Consider the following 22,412-nt stretch of genomic DNA (forward strand, 5'->3'; position numbering starts at 1 on the left):
CAACAAAAAGATGAAATATGAAGAAGTTCTGTAAAAGGTTGTTTGTTTTTTTTAAGTAACAATTTTTCAGCAGTAACAAGAGTGAAACCACTGTGCTTAGATTCTAACATCAATACTTCATGTGCTTATAGAAGTAGTAACAGCACTAAAGAGAAGAAAGATGGGAAAACAAGCTGGACCAGATCAAGGGTACACAGGGGAAGCCCTTATCCTTGCTAGAGGAAACACAACTGTGAAGTGTTAAGGGATTGATTCCCAAGCTAAAAGGAAAGGATGAGAAAAAAATTACATCAACTGGATATAAAAATAAAACTCTACCACATTTTAAATTGTAGACTCATATGGATATAAGATGTTTTAGTTTAAAGATAATTTCTTGGCAACAAACATTTAATGGTGTGCCCACAAGGTACTAGAAGCTAATAGCCAATCATCAACAAAGGATTTAAAATTTAATCATTTTGATGAAGGATACATGAATAAAACATAAGTTCAAACATAATTTTTAAAAACTATACTTGGGTCTTAAACACAACTCAAAACAAGTTATAAATACTAATAAAATAAATCTTTTATTAAAATGAAAGTCTAGAAATTTTTTACATTAAAACTAAGGTCACAACTAAAATAAACAACTTCAAAACAATTCCTATAACATGATTTAATTTTAAAATTGTATATAAAGTTATAATACAAACGGGCTGGCACTCAAACATTTTAATAACTTAACATTTTTGTCATCTAACAAACTTAAGGATATAGAAAATAATGAAATTTCATTACAATAAAGAATTTATTTTGGTCCTTTTGGAAAAACTAACTTGGTGTTGGTTTTTTTTGCTTGGCTCCAGGTGTGAAACAGACTACAAGGTGATAACTCCAACATGTATAGCCACTGATCCTGTTTTTAAGTTCACTTTTTTCTTGCAATTCTTTAAATGTCTCCAGTCATAATAGCAATGAACTCCTCCTGATTTACTGTGAAAGACAATACAACAGTCAGAAAAATGATTAAAACTCATGATTTTTTTTAACAGGCTAAGAATAATATCATACAAGCAAATAAAACAGCTATGTAATATGTAAATTAAAAATCGATATAGCCTTTTCATTACTCTGTTAGCAAGTCAAATATGCCTATTACCCAAAAAAAATCCTGAGTATAAAATACAAACAAAAATTTTGGGTAGAATGGATACACAATAAAACCTCACTAGATATGCCCTGTATAATAGCAAGTATAGTATTTATTCAATTTAACTGTGGACAATTTGTAAAAAGACTGAATGATAGGCTATTATGAAAATAAAGTTAAAGCAATAAAATACATACAGGAATTAAACAAATGTTCAATAACTTACCTTTATACAATGCTGTGCAATTTACAAGGCACTTTCACATATATTATCTCAGAGAACCACTGATCAGAGTTGGACCCAATCTTAGCAGCCATCTATCTAAAAGATGAATTCCCTTTAGGGAGTTATGTAGCACAGTGGACAAAGGGTTAGGCCTAGAATCAGGAAGACCTGAGTTGAAATCTGGCTTGAGTGACCCTAGGCATATCACTTAACCTCTTTCAGCCTCAGTCTCCTCATCTGTAAAAAGGAGATAACAATAGCACCGACTTCTCAGCGTTGTTGAGATAACACTGCACAGTGTCTGGCACAGAGTAGGCATTTAATAAATGCTTACTCTCTTCCCTTTCTCTTTACAATATCCCTGAATCCTTGTCAAGTGATCATCAAGCTTCTGCTTCAATACCTCCAATGGTGACAAAGAACTCTCTAACTCAAGATGAAGTTCATTCAATTTTTGGCAGCTAGAATTGTTAGGAATTTCTTCCTTCTACTGAGAAGAGTTAGATTATGAAACTATTATATTATAAAACTCCTTAAAGTTAGGGACATAATAATTTTTCACCTCTGTATTTCTAATTCCTGCCATAGTACTGTTGCACACACTAGGTGCTTAGTAAGTTTGTAACTTTTGAAAATAAAATTGTATTGATATCTTGTTTTTATATCACTTAACGTTTACCAATGTAAGCCCTAGGCATCCTCTATAACAAAGGAAAAAAAATCCAAAACCAACCAACATATAGCAAAAATCTGACCATTCAGTATATGCCAGCCCCCAACCTCTGCAACAAAGGGGATAGGAGAGAAGGCAGCACCTTCTCATATCTCTTCGTTAGGGTTGTTTCATCATTATAATTTCACAACATTCAGTTTTGACAGTTTTGTTGGTGGCTGTTCTTTCCATTTACATGGATGTAATCACTGTATGTGTATTTTCCTGGTTCTACTTACTTCACTCTTGCATCAGTACATGTCTTTTGATGATTTTCTGTATTCATCATATTCATCTTTTTTTTACAGTACAGTAATATTCCATTACATTCATGTACCATAACTTGTTTAGACACTGACCAATTGACAGACATACCCTGTTTCCAGTTATTTGCTACTTTAAAAAGTAGTACAATACTGCTATCAATATACTGGTAAATATGGTACCTTTCTTTTTATCACTGACCACCTTTAAGGTGACTCTCTCTAGCAATATTATCTCTGGGATCAAAGGAAAGGAATATTTTAAATGTCCTTTTCACATAATTCCAGATTTCTTTCTAAAACAATTTAACCAATTCACAACTCAATGAACAGTGTCTTAATGTGACCATCTTTTCAAACCCCTCCAACACTATTCCCCCAGTCTTTTATCTTTTCCAATTTGTTGAGTTGTGAGGTAAAACCCCAGATTTAGGTTTTTTTTAATTTTCTTATTGAGAAATAATTGAGAAAATATTGAAAGAGAAAATTGGAGAATTCATTCATAGTTACTGGTTTCCAATTCTCTTTTGAAAACTGTTTATTCATAGCCTTCAACCACTTACCTATTAGGAAATTGTTTTTGTTTTTAGCTATTTCTGTTGGTCACCTATATATCTGGGCTTCCCGACTCTTGTCAGAGTTATCTAATACCAAGGTTTTCCCCCCAAATCCACTGTTTTCCCTATCTTTATTAATTTTGTTCATCTTATTTATCTTATTGACTGTGTTCATGAAAAAGATTTTCAATTTCATATGATCAAAATTATCCATTATGTATTTTATGATCATCTATCCCTGTTTGGTTAAGAAGTCACATCCCACTGTTTACATTCCTACACGGGAAGATGATACTAATAATTCATAAGAATATTCTCATTATTAGGTCAATTAGAAGAAGTATATATGACAGAGGGCATAGGTATGAGTTGAATATGATAGGATGATATCTAAAAATGTAAAATTAAGTAGTGAGAAAGAGGAGTGCACTGGGAGAAAGGAAAAGGGAGAGGTAGAATGGAGTAAATTATCTCATGTAAAAGAGCCAAGAAAAGAGCTTTTACAGTGGAGAGGAAGATAGAGGAGGAGATGGTGGGGAACGCTTGAACCTCACTCTCATCAGAACTGGGTCAAAGCGGGAATAACATACACACTCAGTTGAGAATAGAAATCTATCTTACCTATGGGAAAGTAGGAGGTAAAGGGGACAAAAGGGGAGGGGGTGATTTGGAGCTGATAGAAGGGAGGGCAGACTGGGGGAGGCAGTAATCAGAAGCAAAACACTTTTGAGGAGGGAAAGAGTGAAAGGTGAGAGAGAATAGAATAAACAGGACGGAAGAGAAGGATGAAGGGAAATACAGTTGGCAATCATAACTGTGAAAATCTTTTTGAAGGAAGTTTCTCTGATAAAGGCCTCATTTCTCAAATATATAGAGAACTGAGTCAAACTTGCAAAAATAAGAGCCATTCCCCAATTGATAAATGATCAAAATATGTGATCAATTTTCAGGTGAAGTAATCAAAGCCTATCTATCTATATATATATATATAGATATATATATAGATATGTACATATCTATATATAGCCTATCCATATATGTACAGCCATATGAAAAAAATGCTCTAAATCACTACTGATTGGAGAAATGAAAATTAAAACAATTATGAGTTACTACCTCACACTTATCAGATCACCTAATAGGTCAGAAAAAAGAAAATGACAAATGTTGGAGGGGATGTGGGAAAATTGAAATACTAATGCACTACTGGTGGAGTTATGAACTCAACCATTATATAGAGCAATTTGGAACTATGCTCAAAGGGCAATAAAACCACTCAAACCCTTTGACCCAGAAATATCACTACTAGGTCTACATCCCAAGAGAGATTAAAAAAAAAGGAAAAGCACCTATATGTACAAAAATATTTACATTTTTTGGTGGCAAAAAAATGGAAACTGAGGGGATGCCTATCAATTGGGAATGGCTGAACAAGTTGTGGTATATGATTGTAATGGGATACTATTGTGCTATAAGAAATGATGAGCAGGTTGCTCTTGGAAAAACCTGGAAAGACTTACATGAATTAATGCAAAGTGAAATGAATAGAACCAAGAGAACATTGTACACAGTAACAGCAATATTGTAAGATGATTAATTGTGAACAACTTAGCTATTCTCAGCAATACAATGATCCAAGAGAACTGATGGAGTCTGAATACAGATCAAAGCATTTTTTTTACTTTCTTTACTTTTCTTGGGTTTTTTTTTTGGCCTGTTTACTTTTATAACATGATTAATATTTGCATGACTACACATATATAACTTATATTAATTGTTTACCTTCTCAATGAGGGGGCTAAGGAGGGGAAGAGAGAATTTGGAACTCAAAATTTTAAAAACAAATGTTAACAATTGCTTTAACATCTAATCAGGGAGAAATCAGATAGTAAATGTGTAAAAAAGAAAAGCAAAAAATAAAAATAAAAGTCAGATCCTAGCCAAAGTTAAAAAAGCTTCTCTGGTTCTCTTCTAGTGTTGTTGCTGTTCTGTTATTTTTTTTTGATGATATGGCTTACTATTCAGAGGTTACATAACCATTTTGAATTTCTGTGGTATATAGTATAATACATTGGTCTAAACCTAATTTCATCTGGACTATTTTCCAGTTTTCCCAGCAATTCTTGTCAAATATTAAGTTCTTCTCCAAGTGATTTGTGTTTTGAGGTTTACTGAACACTCTGTAGTTAAGTTCAATTACTTTTTATTCTTCTTTATCTACTTATTTTCCATCTTTGTACTCAGACACATAGCAGATGCTTAACAATTAAGGTCTGTTCAAATAAAAACTGCCTATACCTGTAACTTTCAGCCATTTCCTTTCTCTCATTCTCACTGCCATCCTATGAAGCAGGATGTGCAGTTATTTTAAAATGAGAACTCTGTTTCATAGGTGAGGAAACAAAAATTAAGAGTGATTTATTCCAAAGTTACTAAGTGGGAGCACTAGAACACGTACTAGTACTCTTTCTACTAAACCATGCTTTGCTACCAGGTAGGAAAAAATATACTGGACTTAATAACTAGACAATTCATTTGTAATCAGCACATTATGCATATGTGAATGGGTGCTGATAGAAGTGCTAGAAAAGTCTGGTTTCTTAAGTAAGCTTAATCATCCAACTTATAATTTATGAACTATCAAATGTGTTCAGCAAATTCTTCATAGTTATATTTGAACCTAGCACATATCTAGATTAATGAGGTCCTAACTAATGAGATTTTCCCCTCCTGGTTCACTGCCTTCTCATGGCAGGGGCCTGTTTAACTCAATGAAACTTTCAGCTATGCCATGCAGGGTTACCCAAGATGGAGAGATCATAGTAAAGAGTTCTGACAAAAAGTGATCCACTGGAGAAGGAAGTGGCAAACCACTCCAGGACCTTTGCCAAGAAAACTCATTGGCAGTACTAAAACGATGAAAAATATGCTACCAGAAAATGAGTCAGTCCCTCAGGTCGAAAGTTGTCCAACAATGTTACTGAGGAAGAACAGAGGACAACTACAAGCAGCTCCAGTACTAATGAAACAGTTGGGCCAAAGCCAAAAGGAAACTCAGTTGCTGATGTGTCTGGTAACGAAAGGAAAATCCAATGATATAAAGATCAATATTGCATAGCAACCTGGAACGTAAGATCTATGAACCAAGGTAGGCTGGATGTGATCAAACAGGAGATGAAAAGATTAAACATCAACATTGTGGGTGTCAGTGAACTTAGGATGGGAATGGGTGAATTTAATTGAGGTGATCATTACATATATTACTATGGGCCTTGTAGTCAATAAAAGAGTGGGAAAAGCAGTACTTAGTTATAATCTCAAAATTGACAGAGTGGTATCTGTTCAAATGCAAGGCAAATCATCAACACCACAATAATACAAGTCTATGCTCCAACCACTGACACCAAAGAGGCCACAGATCATTTCTAAGAAGACCTATAACATCTTCTAGAAATAGCACCTCAAAATAGAGATTGGAATGCTAAAGTAGGAAATCAAGAGATGATAGGAATAACAGGAAAGTTTGGCCTTGGAGCACAAAATGAAGCAGGACAGAGACTAAGAGACTTTTATCAAGATAACTCACTGGTCTTAACTAATGGCAACTCTACACATGAGCATCACCAGATGGTCAATATAAAAGTCAGATTGATTATATACTTCACAGCCAAAGGTGGAAAAGCTCTATACAGTCAGTTAAAATAAGACCTGGAGCTGACTATGGCTCAGATCATGAGCTTCTTATTAGAACATTCAGACTATAAACTGAAAAGAGAAGGGAAAACCACCGGACAATATAGGTATGATCTAAATAGTATCCCTTATGAATATGAAGCTAAAATGATGAATAAACTTAAGGGATTAGATCTGATAGAGACTGTGCCTGAAGAACTAAAGAAAGAAGTTTGCAATATCATACCGGAGATAGTAATAAAAAATATTCCAAAGAAAAAGAAGAGCAAGAAACCAAAACAGCTGTCTGATGAGCCTTTACAAATAGCTGAGGAAAGAAGAAAGGTGAAAGACAAAGGAGAAAGGGAAAGATACCCAACTGAATGCATAATTCCATAGGACAGCAAGGAGAGATAAGGTTTTCTTAAATGAGCAATGAAAAGAAATAGAAGAAAACAACAGAATGAGAAAGACAAGAGACCTCTTCAAGAAAATTAAAGATATCAAGAGAAAGTTTCGTGCAAATATGGGCATGATAAAAAACAAAATTGGTACAGACTTAACAGAAGTAGAAGAGATTAAGAAGCGGTAGCAAGAATATACAAAAGAGCTATAAAAGAAAGTTCTTAACATCACAGATAACCATGTTGGTGTGTATTGATCTAGAGCCAAACATCCTGGAAAATGAAGTCAAGTGGGCCTTAGGAAGCATGGTGCTAACAATAAGGCTAGTGGAGGTGACAGAATCACAGCTGAGCTATTTAAAATCCTAAAAGATGATGCTGTTAAGGTGCTGCAGTCAACATGACAGAAAATTTGGAAAACATGATAGTGACCACTAGATTGAAAAAGACCAGTTTATGTCCCAATCCTAAAGAAGGGCAATACCCAAGAACGTTCAAATTACCAAACAACTGTTCTTATTTCACATGCCGGCAGGTTACGTGACTCTGCAAGCTAGGCTTCATCAATATGTGAATAGAGAATTATCAGAAAAGCAGGCTGGTTTTCTAAGAGGCAGAGAAACTAAAAACCAAACTGCCAACATTATCTGGATTATGCAAAAAGGAAGTTCCAGAAAAACATCTACTTCTGCTTCATTGACTACAATAAATCCTTTGACTGTACAGGTCACAACAAAATGCAGCAAGTCCTCAAAGAGCCATGGGAGTACCAGGTCATCTTACTTGTCTCCTGAGGAACCCTGTATGCAGACCAAGAAGCAACAGTTAGAACCAAACATCATGGAATAACTGATTTATTTAAGACTGGAAAAGGAGAATCACAAGGTTTTACGTTGCCACTTTAACTTATATGCAGAGTAAATCACGCAAAACATCAAGCTTAATGAATTAAAAGTCGGAATTAAGGTTGCTGAGAAAAGTATCAACGACCTCAGATAATACTACTCTGATGGCAGTAGTGAAAAAGAATTAAGAAATCTCTGAATGACGGTGAAAGCAGAGAATGTAAAAGCTGGCTTGAAGCTTAAAATCAAAAAAACTAAGATCGTGGCAAATGGTCCCATCACTTCTTGGCAAATAGAGGGAGAAGAAATGGAAGCAGTGTCAGATTTTGTATTCTTGGGCTCAAAGATGATGCAGACAGCAATTGCAGCCATGAGATCAAAGAATGCTTGCCCCTTGGAAGGAAAGCTATAGCAAATCTGGACAGCATACCAAAAAGCAAAGACATCATCACCCTGCCAACAAAAGTCCCTATAGTCAAAGTTATGGTTTCTCAAGTAGCGATGTATGACTGTGAGAGTTGGACTATAAGGAAAGCTGAATGCCACATAATCAATGCTTTTAGAATTGTGGTGCTGGATAAGACTTTTGAGAGTCCTTTGGACAGCAAGGAGATCAAGTCAGTAGTTAAAGAAATTAATTCAGGGGCAGCTAGGTGGTGCTGTGAGTAGAGCACCAGCCCTGGAGTCAGGAGGACCTGAGTTCAAATCTGGCCTCAGACACTTGACACACTAGCTGTGTGACCTTGGGCAAGTTACTTAAACCCAATGCCCTGTCTTCCCCCCCTTTCTCCCCACCCCGCCAAAAAAAAAAAAAGTTTAAAAAAAAAAGTAAAAAAAAGAAATTAATTTGGACTACTGACTGGGAGGTCAAATTCTGCAACTAAAGCTTGGCCACAGGATGAAAAACCAGGACTCAATGGAAAAGACCTCGATGTTGGGAAAGATTAAAGGAAAAAGGAAAGGAGATGGCAGAGGGTGAGATGGACAGAAAGTGTCATGGAAGCAATGAACATGAGCTGGGACAGACTTTGTGAGATAGTGGAGGATAGAAGGAGGGCCTGGGGGTCTGGTGTGTTATGGGCCATGGGGGTCACAAAGAGTTGAACATGACTGAACAACAACAAAAAAAATTAATGAGATTTTATTATACTTTGTAAAACTGGATCAGGGTATTATTAAAGCAACAGAAACCAGTGTTTTAGTTAAAACAACTCAAACCTCAAATAAAAACTAAGTTACTATAACCTAAAACTGAATAGAGAAAACAATTATAAAGTTCCTTGAATAACTAATCACAATTAACATTTTACTTGATGGTCACAATGATGGTAAATAAAACAACCTGGAAAGACTTCAGAACTCTTGTTCAATGCAGTAAGCAGTCATAGCATCAGAGAAGAAAGCTCCCAACTCTTGCAAAGAGAAGGCAGAACAGAAATGAGGAATGAAATACTTATTTTCAGACATGGCCAATGCATTACTGGCTTTGTTTGACCAAATTTATTTGTTACACAGGAGGGTTCTACTGAGAGGGAGTTAATGGGCAGTGACAGTGATCTAAAAAAAGGCACATCAATAAACTTAAAAAACTGATGATCACTGCAAAGGTAATATGAAAATTATTAATGAAAGCTACATATAAGTGAACCTTTTTGTAAATGACAACAAAACAGCAATCTAGGAGTAATGTGATTAACAGCCTTCCTAAGTTTAACCAAAATATCTGCTGTTAAAAAAAAAAATTCAGTAACAACCAATTTGATAGGATGTCAGAGCTGGAAGGGACCTCAGAAATTATCTTTATCCAACATTCTCATTTTACAGATAAAGAAACTGAGTCTGACTAGTAAAGTGACTTGCTCAAGATCACATTAGAACAATGGCAGAGCCAGGGATAGAACCCAAATCTTCTTTAAGACCAGTATTATTTCCAATACACCACTGTCTATCTATTTAAAAAAAATTTTTTCATGAAAAGGAAGCCCATGAGAGTAAAATGGCAGACAAGTAGTATATTCCCTATTGTTAGAATATTTGGCATCTAACAGCCCCTAAAAAACAAAATTTAGTCTTTTAGGCATAGCTTGCCATATCACAAATCATTACCAGCAACTATGGCATGATAGAAAGAATACAAAACCAGAGCTAAGGGACCCTAGTCCTAATACCAGGATTAGGGAGAGAAGTAAAAACATCTATGAGACATCATCCCTGACTTAAGGAGCTTACAACCTAGTGGATGCCAGCCTGAGTGGTATAAATTTAAATAGGGTAGAACAACAGACTTTTAATGTGGTGAAGAGCATGATGAAAGTATTGTTTTACACATCAAACAGATTTATGAATAATTTCTTCAGCAAACAAAAAGCAAAGCACAAATCCCTTCTTACTCAAAAATCAACTTCTTTCAATCTTCCATAATTGAGAAATCTTCAATATTTGGATTTTAAATCAGATTTGATATGGGAAGTTCTAAAATGACATTTTCATAATGTGTTTAAAATATATTTCTTTTTTTAAGTGCATTTAAAACATTTTAATGTATTAAGTGAACATGGACAGCAAGGTGGTATCATGGTTAGAGCTTTTGATTTAATACTTGAATCCTGCCTCAGATACTTACTAGCTGCATGGCCTTGGGCAAATTACTAAACCTGTCTGCCTCACTTTCCTCATCTATTAAACTGGGATAACAACAGCACCTACTTCAAAGAGTTATTTTGAGGATCATATAAAGATAGTAAATGGAAAGCACTTTGAAAACCTTAAAGAGCTATATTTAACTATATTTATATATCAATGGCTAGCTACATTTAGTGATTTTCATCCTTCAAAAAGAACATATAAACTTATTTCAAAAAAGGAGATATAAAAGTAACCCAAAAAGTATATGAATACTTATTAACAATTTTAATTTACAATTTGATTACTACCAGAATTCATGGTTTCTTTACACATTTGACTGTATACAACTTTTATGTGAAAACTGCTTGTGTTTTCCAATCTTCTTCTTACTGCTAATATGCCAATGTTTTCCTTTTCTTCTTCCTTCACAAAATTTTATAGTCATTTCACTAGTTGTTAACTTAATAATGACTCATTTATATACTATTTTTCAGTGACCCAAAGCTTTACATATATTTTCATTCGATCTTCACAACCACATATAGAAAAAATACTTTCTCTATTTTATAAATGAGGAAGAAATTCATTCAATGGACGGACTGTAACTGAGTCATAGAATCTTAGAATTTTAGTGCTGGACAGGCCCTTAAGGTTCATCTGGCCCAACCCTTTCATTTTACAGATAAGGATATTTTGTTAAGCCACAATGTAAAGCTCAAACAAATAGTACCCAACAAAGAGTTAATCATTTTACACAAGATAGCCATTTGATTTCAGCTTTTTTTTCCTGTTGCTTTAGTTTTCAAAAGATTAAATGCTCTTCAAGAGGAATGATACAGAAGCATGCTACTCGCTCTCCTGACAGAAGGGTGGATGATGGACTCAAGATGCAGAACTAAACATATTTCTGGACACGGCAAATGTGTGGATTTGTTTTGCTTGACTATGCTTATTTAGTACAACAGGTGTGTTTTTCTCTATTTGGCAGGAGAGGGGAGCTACCAATAGAGCTGCCTCTCCCAAAAAGAAGAAAAGGTGATCATTGAAGCATTTTTTTTTTAATGCCCAGAAGAGAAATGAAGGAAGTTCAGAAGGAAGCAGAGACAAAGACAGCTTTGAAAATAAGATACTGAATTCATTATATACTTTTTAACAGTAAGCTTGAACATAATAGAGATTTATGTTTTCACAAATAATCTTTCTTCTATACTATTTTGCATACGGAAATGATTTTGGCGTGTGTTGTTAAATTCAAAATATTTAAAAATAAAATTTAAAAAAGAATGACCTTTTTTATTTTATATAACTTTGAGGGTTTGAGAAAGATTCTGTGTCAATATCATATATTTTATAATTATAACTTGTTACTATGTGCTAAAAACAGATTTTTTGCTTTACTTCACTTAACTCCTCATTCACTATGTTTTTAACACCCTACAAGACAAAATAGGGAAAAAACCACTATTTTTAAATTTCCCAATATGTTCTATATTTTAAGAAATTTTTTAAGGATAGAGGAAATTGGTAGAATATATGGAAAAACTAACAACTGGTTTAAGGATTTAGAAAATAGAATGTATAAGGAAAAGTTTAAAAAAAATCTAGGATTTCATTTGCTAAGAACTTACTTTATCAACTTTATGTATATGAAGTATTGTTACAAAAAAGATAATATCTAGATATCTCCATCTACAGAAAAAATGTACTAAATATACAGTAAGAAAAAATTATATTAGATATTACAACTTGACAGTGAATCAGATTCCTAAATTATTATGGAATTTCATTCCCTGAAGATCTTTAAGAAGAAGCAACTATCCACATAAATATAAGTACAGCCATCCACTTAAATTTGGGTTCAAGTCCACATACAAGAAGAAAGGCCTAGACCATTCCAGTTTATGAAAAGAGTAAAGATATAAGAATCAATCTACTAGGCGATAAGAATATATGTATCTGTGTTTTATGCTGTAACCAGTGGCTTAGAAAAAGTAGAGTTGATGCTATTTGCCTTTAAAGTTATACTACATTCAAAGAAGTTATAAGGGGCCTACAGAAAACAGCCTATTGGTAAAATCAATATTAAATATTTTAACATGTTCATCACACTATAAAATCGTAGAAGAGCTCAAACCTACATTTAAAATATTTAAATGTTAACACTGTCTCCTACTTTTTATTTTCTAATTTTGTTGCAATCAAAGAATGAGTTGAGACTTAAGGCCATCTAGTTCAACCTGTAACCTAACAAGAACACTTACTACAATATTCCTACAAGTGGTCATCCAGACTTCAAGTGAAAACTTCTAAGGAAGGAGATAGGGATGGGTGGGCAGGAAGATACTTTCTCAAGGTTACCCTACTCCACAAGTGGATAGCTCCAATTGTTAGAAAGTTTTTTCCTCACATCAAGAAAAAATTTGCCTCTCTGCAAATTCCACCTACTCTTCCTATTCTACCCTTTAGGTTTAAGCAGAACAAGTCTCATCCACCTTATACAATTAAATATAGATAGCTCTCCACTCCCCACACCCCAACCAAGTCTTCTCCAGGCTAAAGAGACCAGAGTTCCTTCCACTAATCTTTGTATGATATGGTCTCAAATAAGTCAGGGAACATATAGTTATGTAAAAGAAAGTTCTAAATTAAGTTTATGAAATTATATCTACTAAGCATGGCTAGTTTTAGAATTTAATCAAAGTGGGTCCATATCATTATACTTGAGCCCTAAGTCACTACTTTCTGATTTAAAATTTAATTTTTTTAACTCCATCAAGGAGTACAAGAATTGCATTTTATTTCCATGGTGGAAAAAACAAAGCCCTAAGGCCTACGTGCTCAGGACAGATATACTTTCAGAAGACAGTGGCATGTCTATCCTCCCAAGCCTTTTGAAAGCCTTTAGGCATGTATATGAAAAATACAGGGAATTTTAAAATAAGGCAATGATATGGTAGATTAAATTTCTGATTTTTTTTTCATAATGGGCATTATAGACAGGTTACAAAATAACCCAACTGAACATTAAGCAGTAAAGGCAAGATCACTAACAAAGCATACTGACTTCAAGCAATAAAGCAATGCTCCTCATAACAGCTCTGTTGGGTTGGACTGAAGCACAGAATGGATGACAGCAGGATACCCAAGCAGCTGTTCTACAGCGAGCTGAAATGGAATAATCACAAGCCGTGAGGGCAAAAGAAATGCTTCAAGGATGTACTGAAACTGAGCTTTAAGCAAAGGAGCATAGCTGTGACCTACTGTGAAACAAGAGTAGGAGACAGTAACAGAGAAGCCTAGCATGTAGTTATGCTATATAATAAAAGAAGTTGCTTTTCTTAAGAAAGGCTTCAGATCAACTTGGAGTCTAAGAGGCAGTCTCCCAATCACCAGGCTCTTCAAACAGCAAAAAGAGCTACCAAGCAAAAATCATACTTCAAGTGTTCCTAGTGTGTAAAGGACTGTTTGTTACACATTTATCTTTTCAGCCACTGTTAGAAGCATTGCCTGTGGAGGTGTTTGAGGATGTCCCTATCATCATACCTCTTGGCCCAGTGATAAGGAGAATAAAAAATTAGTTCTTTATTAAAAAAAAAAAAGACTGGGGACCCTGAATTACTGTAATACAAAATACAATAAGAACGAACGTGTGTGTGTGTGTGTGTGTGTGTGTATTCTGTAGGTTTTCAATGGTTAGCTCTGTCCTAGATTAAAAATTTTATCTAATCAAAATCATTCCTGCTGAAATATAATAAAATTATACCAAATGAAGAGAGTCAAAATATTCTTCTCCTAAAACCTTGATTTTTCATAGAATATTCATAGAACTTCAAAACTTGAAAGGGGTCATAGTGAAAATCTTGTTATTTTATAGATGAGGAAACCGAATCCCAGCAGAATTAAATGGTCTGGCCAAGATCACAAAGCTACCTAGAACCTAGAACCCAGACCTTCTGACTGGATCCAAGTCCAGAGCACTTTCTACTCTGCCATACCTCCTCTCCTTCTATGGCATAATTTTTTAAGCTAGCTATGGACATTCTCAGCTCCCACTAAGATATATTCCCTCCACCTATCATTCACATAATAGTAGTTCACACTTGTATAGCACTTGAAGGTGTGAAAAGCCTTTTACATGGCAGTATCATGCTTATTCTCCCAGTCTTGTGGGAGCGATATTGTTATTCCCATTTCACATGTGAGGAAAATGAGGCACTGAGAAGCAGTTGATAAGGGTCTGAGGCAGAATTCAAACTCAGGTTTGATGGCTGAAATGGGAAAAATCAATAATCAATGCCCTGAGTGCTTTGTTTTATGATCATTTATTAGCTGTAATTATCTCGATAGAATAAGAATTAACTGTATAATTTATAGGAAGAATATAGTTCCTGGGTGATTCCTGTGTTAGTTAACCTTAGAAATGTAACTAAATCATTATGAAGTGTGTTTCTTAAGTGTGTGATCATAATAATCATACCTATATATTAATCTTTATATTAAAATGTAGTCATTTGCCATGAGCTTCTGATATAAAAGGGCCCTGTTTTTCACAAGAGCCTACTTTAGTAAAAGGGCACAGATTTGTGCAATAGCAAGCCCTTTTTCACCATACATGAATCAAGAGCCCTATAAATAACTGAATTTTGTATTTCAGGGTCTCAGACCATACTAGGAGGAATGTAGACCCCCCACCTTTGTTTTTCTTAATAAAAGTTGGTTTCTTTGCCCAGAAAGGCTTTCCAGCTTCTTGCTTAACATTGATAAGACTAGCACTCTCCCCACCCACTAAGCCACACTGCCTCACTTACTGTCCAAGGCCTAAAATTCAGATTCACAGGCTACATAGTTTCCTATTTCACAGTGACATAAAATTTAAAATATTCCTCAGAGAGGGAGAGTAGTAACTAAAATTCACTAAGGTAAGACATATCAGATCCTTTGGAAAAGAAAGAGCCTTAATAATAAGGCACTAGACTTCTACAGGCAAGAGAAGGAATACTACAGGAGGAAAAGATACGGAAAGGGAAGGCTTTAGGAGGACAAAGATAAATTTAGTTAAATTCATAATTTTGCCAAAAGACAGCTCTTAGTACCAATAATAACAACTAAGTAAGGACAGTTGGACAAAAAGCCACATATAAAATTATCAGCAATATTACTAAGATAAAATCTGACAACGAGTTTTGCTCCAAACTTACTTTCTCCATCACCATCTTTATCAAATTCTTCAATCATGGCTCGAAGCTCTTCATCACTCATGTTTTCACCCAACTCTCGAGCAACCCGTCGCAAGTTTCTCAAGCTTATTTTGCCTGAATCATCATCATCAAATAATTTAAATGCTTTCAGTATTTCTTCCTGTGGATCTCTGTCCAAAATCCAGTCTGTCACTGAAGTTTAAAAGAAAATTTTAAAATTTTTAGAATAATGAAGATATTCTTCTAGTTATATATCAAATTTTACATTACAGATCTTTTCTTTGTTTTCCATACAAATCAGCAGAATCAACTATGGTCATTGCTTATCTGTAGCCGGAGAACTAAAATTTAAATAGCTAATTTTAGAGTTCCTTAACATATATTTTTTTCATTAATAGATAATATTATAAAATTAGACTATATAGTTGCTCCAAGGGAAGGGAAGTGGGAAGGAGTAGTATTTATTGAGACTCAATCATTCATCAAATACCCTGATAATCAATACAAAGGACACAAAAATATAAGGCATGCCTCCTGCCCTGAAGGAGTCTGTACTCTAGTTTTAAAAGTAGAGCAAACATAAAACAATTCAAAAAAATTATACGAAAAGCTATTTTGTTAGCTAAAACTAGTATTGTATCTCAACATTTTCATAACTAGAAGCCCTATTTATCTAATTAAATTAACTGGTTTGACTAGATATTTTTTCACTTTAACAGGTTCTTTGCACTGAAACCACCAACCGCTGTCGGTAGATTAGATACACACACGTATGGCCTGAGTTAGTCAACAACAGATGACTTCTTCCTGTTCATGTCATTGTGCTTACAAGAGCTACAGACTTGAAGAAATAGGAAATGACTCTACCTTCCTCCCCCACTTAATAGAAAATGTGGCTCTGAATCCAAAATGAGGAATACAGTTACAGCAAAGGCTTGCAGGAAGCTGAGAAAATAGAAAATATGTCTGTAGCACACCCAAGTCGCTCAGGAAGGAGGCTCTATTTATGTATATGCAAAACATCTAAGTTCATAAATTCTAAAACTATTTGTAAAACTGGATTGGTAGCTCATTCTAATTAAATAAGTGTTTGAGTTTTGTGCAGTATTAATCACTTTTATAACTGCCAAATCATTACTATTTTTTTAACTGGACCTAGGATTTCATTGGTATAGGAATTCCCAACAGAAATACCTACCAAGGCAAAATGGCACATAGGCTGCAACTTACTATCTTAAGATAGTTATCTGGCACACTGCCACCTTAAAGTGGCTTACTCACTATGTACCACAAACCCAGATCTTCCTGACCTGGGCTCTCTTCTCTTTCTGCTACACCCCAATGTTTCTCATGCCAAATTATATTACTACACAATTTAAAACTGAATTTCAGCTGTAGCTTTCAAAAAGTATTTCGTTGTTGCTGAGTCGTTTCAATCGTGTCCAGTATGAAAACTTAAAACAAAGTTTACTTTTTATTGGTTGTTTTATTTTTCACATCTGTCATTAAACACACTAATCAGAACTGCGATAAATTTGTGGTGTGAAAATATTTTACTTCATACATAAAATTTTGAAATTATCAAAACAAACACGTCTGTTTTCTACCTATTAGTCTACACACTATGTATGGCTATGTATTTTGTACTTTCATTGTGCACATTAAAAATAGCTCATTCCTGAGGGAATTTATAGAACCAATGAGAATGCGTTATTATATAAGGAAAATATTCTGATGCTTTATGAACAAGAAAAAATTAAAATTTGAGTGTCCCACATGCTCAGTATTGTTTTACTGATAATTTCTATCCTTTAGTTGGATAAGCTTTTTTAAAAAGTACCTATTCATGTTAACATCTTATCACTTAAGCATTTATTAAAGTTTTCTTTTTCCATCAATTTTAAATCTTTGGTCCAACATGCCTTCCAAAAAACTAATTGAAGTATATTACTATAAATATGCAGAACACCAAAGCTCATAAATATTCAATCAAAAAGAAGTTGGCATGTATACAACTAGAACACTAAAATAAAATTACACATTTAACTATGTGGCACATACTCAACTTTTTTTAAAAAAATAATTTCCAACAAAAAGCAGAACAGGAAGAAAAGGAATGCTCTTGCCCAATTAAATAATTTACATGACAGGTGAATCAAAAAAGCAGCTTGCCAAAAGTAGTAATGTACTTAAAGAAGCAACAGGGTGATTTTGGGAACAGATGGGAATCCAAGATGTATAAATTCTTATCCCAATGGAGCTTTAATGGTGTGACTCTGTAAATTATTTAAGACTTCTATATCCATATAATCTTTTTACAAATGTTCTGTTTTGAAGTGTGGCCACACTTGATTAACTAGGAATTGATGCCTAAGCATATATGTTTATTTTACATTTTTAGATGCATGATCCTAGGTGTTCGAACTGACCTATAGCTTGGCCTCTTCTACCACTAAGCAAGATCTTAATTAGAATGATACTATGTTTATCGATGAAAATAAGAAAATTACTACAAAGAACTGACTAAAAGAGATATATTCCCTTACAAGACAATATAATTTCATCTTCATTACATAAGAATCTTTTCAAAATCAAGAATAGAAAATGACACGCTATATTGCAATAATCTGGAAAACAATTAGATGGAAAAACAGTCCAGACTTTTTTAACGTATTATTATTCAATTCAGCAACTACTTATTGACTGCCTGTGTGCAGAGGACTTGGATACTGGGTGATAATAAGAAGTTTAGATCAGACTCCATTCTTTTTCCCTAATGGGGTTTATAAGCCTATTATTATTATTTGTTTCATATTTGCCACTGCCATGGATGGTAATGCCACCTTGAACCTAAATAGAAAAGGAATTCCCTATTAAAGAGATAGATTGATCTTGGGAAGAAATAGGTGAGTCTCTAAATGCATGTATTCAGATGATACTGTACTGATTACAACACACCCCAGAATATCCTAAATGAGATCCATAATCATTCAAAAGAATTTGACCTAACTATCCACATAGGAAAAAAACAAGCAGAAAAACCTACCTGTTGTCCAGATTATAATATATAGCTGAATGGACAACAGATAGAACTCATCCATTAATACATACATCTTGGAGAGACAGTTCAAATGTACAATGAGCAGCCCAGAATTAGACAAGAAGAGGAGAATGGGCTAGATTTCCATTGGGGAACCGCACTATTTTAATTACCCCTTTGCTTCTCTCTGAAACAAACATCAATGTTTTTGAACACCAATATTCTGGTGATAATATATAGGCTGTGAATCATGATCTATTACAGTGTCCAAAGAAATGAAAGTAAGGCTCACTCAAAGAGCAACAGATAAATGCACAAATGGGTGTCAGTAGACTGCAGCACATGACATTACGCAGAGGACAGAGAATAATAATAGGTAACATTTATATAGTACTTTAAAGTTCATAAAGTTCTTTACATATTTTACCTCATTTGATTCTCCTAACAATGTGAAGCAGGTGCTATTATTATACCATTTTACAGATGGGGAAACTGAGGCTGAAGGAGGTTAAGTGACATATCTAGGGCCACACAGCCTATAAGTATCTCAGGTTAAATTTAAACTCAAGTCATCCTTACTCCTAAGTTATCCATCTAATACACCACCAGAATAGCCAGGGGAAAAAATGGGTAGCTCACATAACTAGAGTGAGGGATGACCACTGCACAGCCCACATGCTGTACCTACATGATGTCACGAAAACATAAAGGCGGCCCCAGACATGTTGGATGAACCCTTTGTGCTAAGTGAATAAGACAAAAGTTTGACCACCTTTATACCTTGGAGGTCATGCTTTTCCTTATTCTAAAATGTTCACTTGTTAAATTGCTGTCCTTTAAAGTCCAGGTGGTGCAATGGATAGGGCGAAGGGCCTGGAGTCAGGAAGACTGTTTTTCCAGAGTTCAAGTCCAGTCCTAAAACACTCACTAGCTGGGTGATTCTCAATAAGTCATTTACCCCTGTTTGTCTCTATTTCCTCATCTATAAAATGACCTGGAGAAGGAAATGGCAAACTACTCCAGTATCTTTGCCAGGAAAACCACAGAGTCATGAAGACTTGGACATGACTGAAAAACGACTGAACTGAAAAGTCCAATTAAAGCTCTGCTTCAGAATTCCAAGAAGCTTTTTCAAGAATCCTCTTCAGTTAGTAGTGACTTTCCTTTCCAACCTCAAATAGTGCTCTGTTTATATTTTAAGGTATAGAGGTAGCAAAATGTATGGTAAGTATAGAGGACAATGAGTAGTACAATTTTTTCTAGCACTTAAGTACATAAGAAAAGAGCAGTATAAAATAAGAATGGAATTGTAGAAGAACATAAGAAACACAGGTAATGTGGTATAAATGGAAAGAGCACTAGGTTTAGAAAATACAGATCCAAACCCTGGATCTGAAACTTTCTTGGTATATGACTTAACTAGCAAGTCAACTAACTTTTCTGGACCTCAATCTCATCTATGAAATTAGAGGATTAGATTATACTTTCTCTAAGGACCCTTCCAGTGTCTATGCTCTTGAAAAATTTTTGAAGAGAAGAATAATATATGATCTATGCATGAGAAAAATGTCTGGCAGCAAAGTGAAGAACAAGAATAGAATCAGTGAATTAAGAGCAGATTGTCAGAAAACCTATTAGGAGGCTACTGCAATAATACTGGCAGAATAAAATAATGCTGCAGTAGTAGTAATGAAAATATGTAAAGAGGAACAAAGTTTTTCAAAGTACTTTTCTCACAACAACTTTATGAGATAAGTAATGTAAATATTATTATTCCCATTTTAGAAATCAATGCTAAGCAAGGTTACTCCTCGAAGGTCACAAAGCTAGTAAGCAACTGAGGTGGGATGGAAGCTAAGACTCATGACTTTAAGTTCAGCACTTTATCCACTGGGCCACATGGCAACAGTCAGTGAATAGATACTAGAGACTAGAAAGAAGATTCAAAGATTAAAAACATTAAGGACTCAATGAGTGACAGAAATAGTGAAGGCAGAAGAAGTAGGGTTTGAGAAAAATATGATAAGCTCTGTTGGGGTCAAAATAAGTTTGAGGCACTGATAAGTCATAGAGATAATAAAATAAAGATGGCCAATGATGATGAAAATGATACATGGCATTTTATGTGGTGTTTAAAAATCTGGAAAGAGTTTTACATACACTATCTCATTTGACCTCACAAGTAGTTTTTTTAAAATAGTTATTATTTTCTCCATTTTACAAAGAAGTAAAGAGATCAGAAAGTTAAGTAAGAGTACTGTAGTTGGGGATATATAGCTTGGGAGAGAAATCAGGACTAGAGATAAAGATATGGGAACCATCAGCCTAGATATAATAGCTGAAGCCATAGAAATAGATGAAATTGGCAAGAGAAAGAATTCAGAGAAAAAAGAAGAAAGAAGCCAAGAAAATCATGTTAAACATCCACCTCATAGGAACCAATGGAGGAAACAGGAAAAAGAGGGGAAGAAATTACGAGGCAGTATGCTTCTACACATAAGGGAGGAGAGATTATACAGGAAAGGTGGCCTACGATGTCAAATGCTACTGAATTCAAGGACGAAGAGCTAAAAGAACATTTTCTTTAAAATAATATGGAGAGAAATCAGATAGCAAGGGATTGAACAAATAGTACGGTGGTAAGGAAACGAAGGCATGACAATTTTATGCCTATGATTATTTATTCCAGGAACTGTACTAGTTCTCTAAATCTATATAAGAGAAAGTGACTCTACTAGATCACTGCCTTGGGTTTTTTTAAACTTAGGCACAAAAGGAAGTTGCCAAAGAGGGAAGCGACTCCCCACCACTTCTCTACCTCACCTCCCAGCTCCAGACACTCTCAAGATTTGCATCCTTCGTAATTTCAATTCAACTCGATAAGTATTCATCAATGGACTACAACGTGCCAGGGACTGTGTAAGGGAATACAAAAACAAAAAGGTAAAGTATACCCAACCCTCAGGGAGAGTACATAAAGAGGAGAAAAAACAGGTAGAAGATGTTTTACACAAAAATGTAAAGTAAATTCCGGATGGAGGAAAGCAAATGACTAGGGAGAACCAAGTTTTCCTAATTTAGAGACACATTTCTCTGCAAGGTTTTCTCTTATTCCCTCTAAAATAACTTCATCCTTAATGTGACTCAAACATCTGCTCTTTGTCCACAAAGATTTAATTTCTATTTCTCACATAACATTTTCGCTTTTTTCCATCTCTCACTGTTCTGCCTCTTACTTACTGAATATGCTTAAAACAAGGGATGCCTGCATATACAACAAATTTGTTCCCTACTTTAGAAAACGTGTAAATCCAAAAATGACTAAAATGAATATGCTTAAAACATGAGACATCTGTAGTGGTATGTAGTCAGTTTAGAAAATGATCAATTTAATCTGAATAAAAGTGTTTATCTAAAGTATACACAATGTAAAAAGCATATAGTCTCGACACCCCCAAAAATCAATGCTGACATTGATATATAGGCTAAACAGCCTACTTTTGCTGTTCTGTTCAGCCGTTTAAGTCATGTCCAACTCTTCCCAACCCCATTTGCGGTTTTCTTGGCAAAGATACTGGACTGGTTTGCCATTTCCATCTGCAGCTCATTTTACAGATGAGGAAACTGAGGCAAACAGGGTTAAGTGACTTGCCCAGGGTCACACAGCTAGGAAGTGTCCAAGGTCAAATTTGAACTCAGGAAAATGAGTCTTCCTCACACCAAGCCTAGTACTCT

At 34.7% G+C, this 22,412-nt stretch overlaps 1 protein-coding gene across 1 annotated transcript in view; it reads right to left on the reverse strand.

Moving 5' to 3' along the window:
- Positions 1–433: 433 nt before the first annotated feature.
- The window catches only part of CETN3 (centrin 3), a 38,394-nt gene continuing 16,415 nt past the window's right edge, over positions 434–22,412 (reverse strand). The window contains exons 4-5 of the mRNA XM_036743277.1: positions 15,638–15,829; positions 434–978 (exon numbers count right to left, since the gene is read on the reverse strand). Coding sequence (XP_036599172.1) covers positions 935–978; positions 15,638–15,829 — 236 coding nt within the window. The 3' untranslated portion in view covers positions 434–934. The remainder of the gene's footprint in view (positions 979–15,637; positions 15,830–22,412) is intronic.

The sequence above is a fragment of the Trichosurus vulpecula genome, chromosome 1, assembly GCF_011100635.1.
Source record: "Trichosurus vulpecula isolate mTriVul1 chromosome 1, mTriVul1.pri, whole genome shotgun sequence".
In the NCBI taxonomy this organism is placed as follows: Eukaryota; Metazoa; Chordata; class Mammalia; order Diprotodontia; family Phalangeridae; genus Trichosurus; species Trichosurus vulpecula.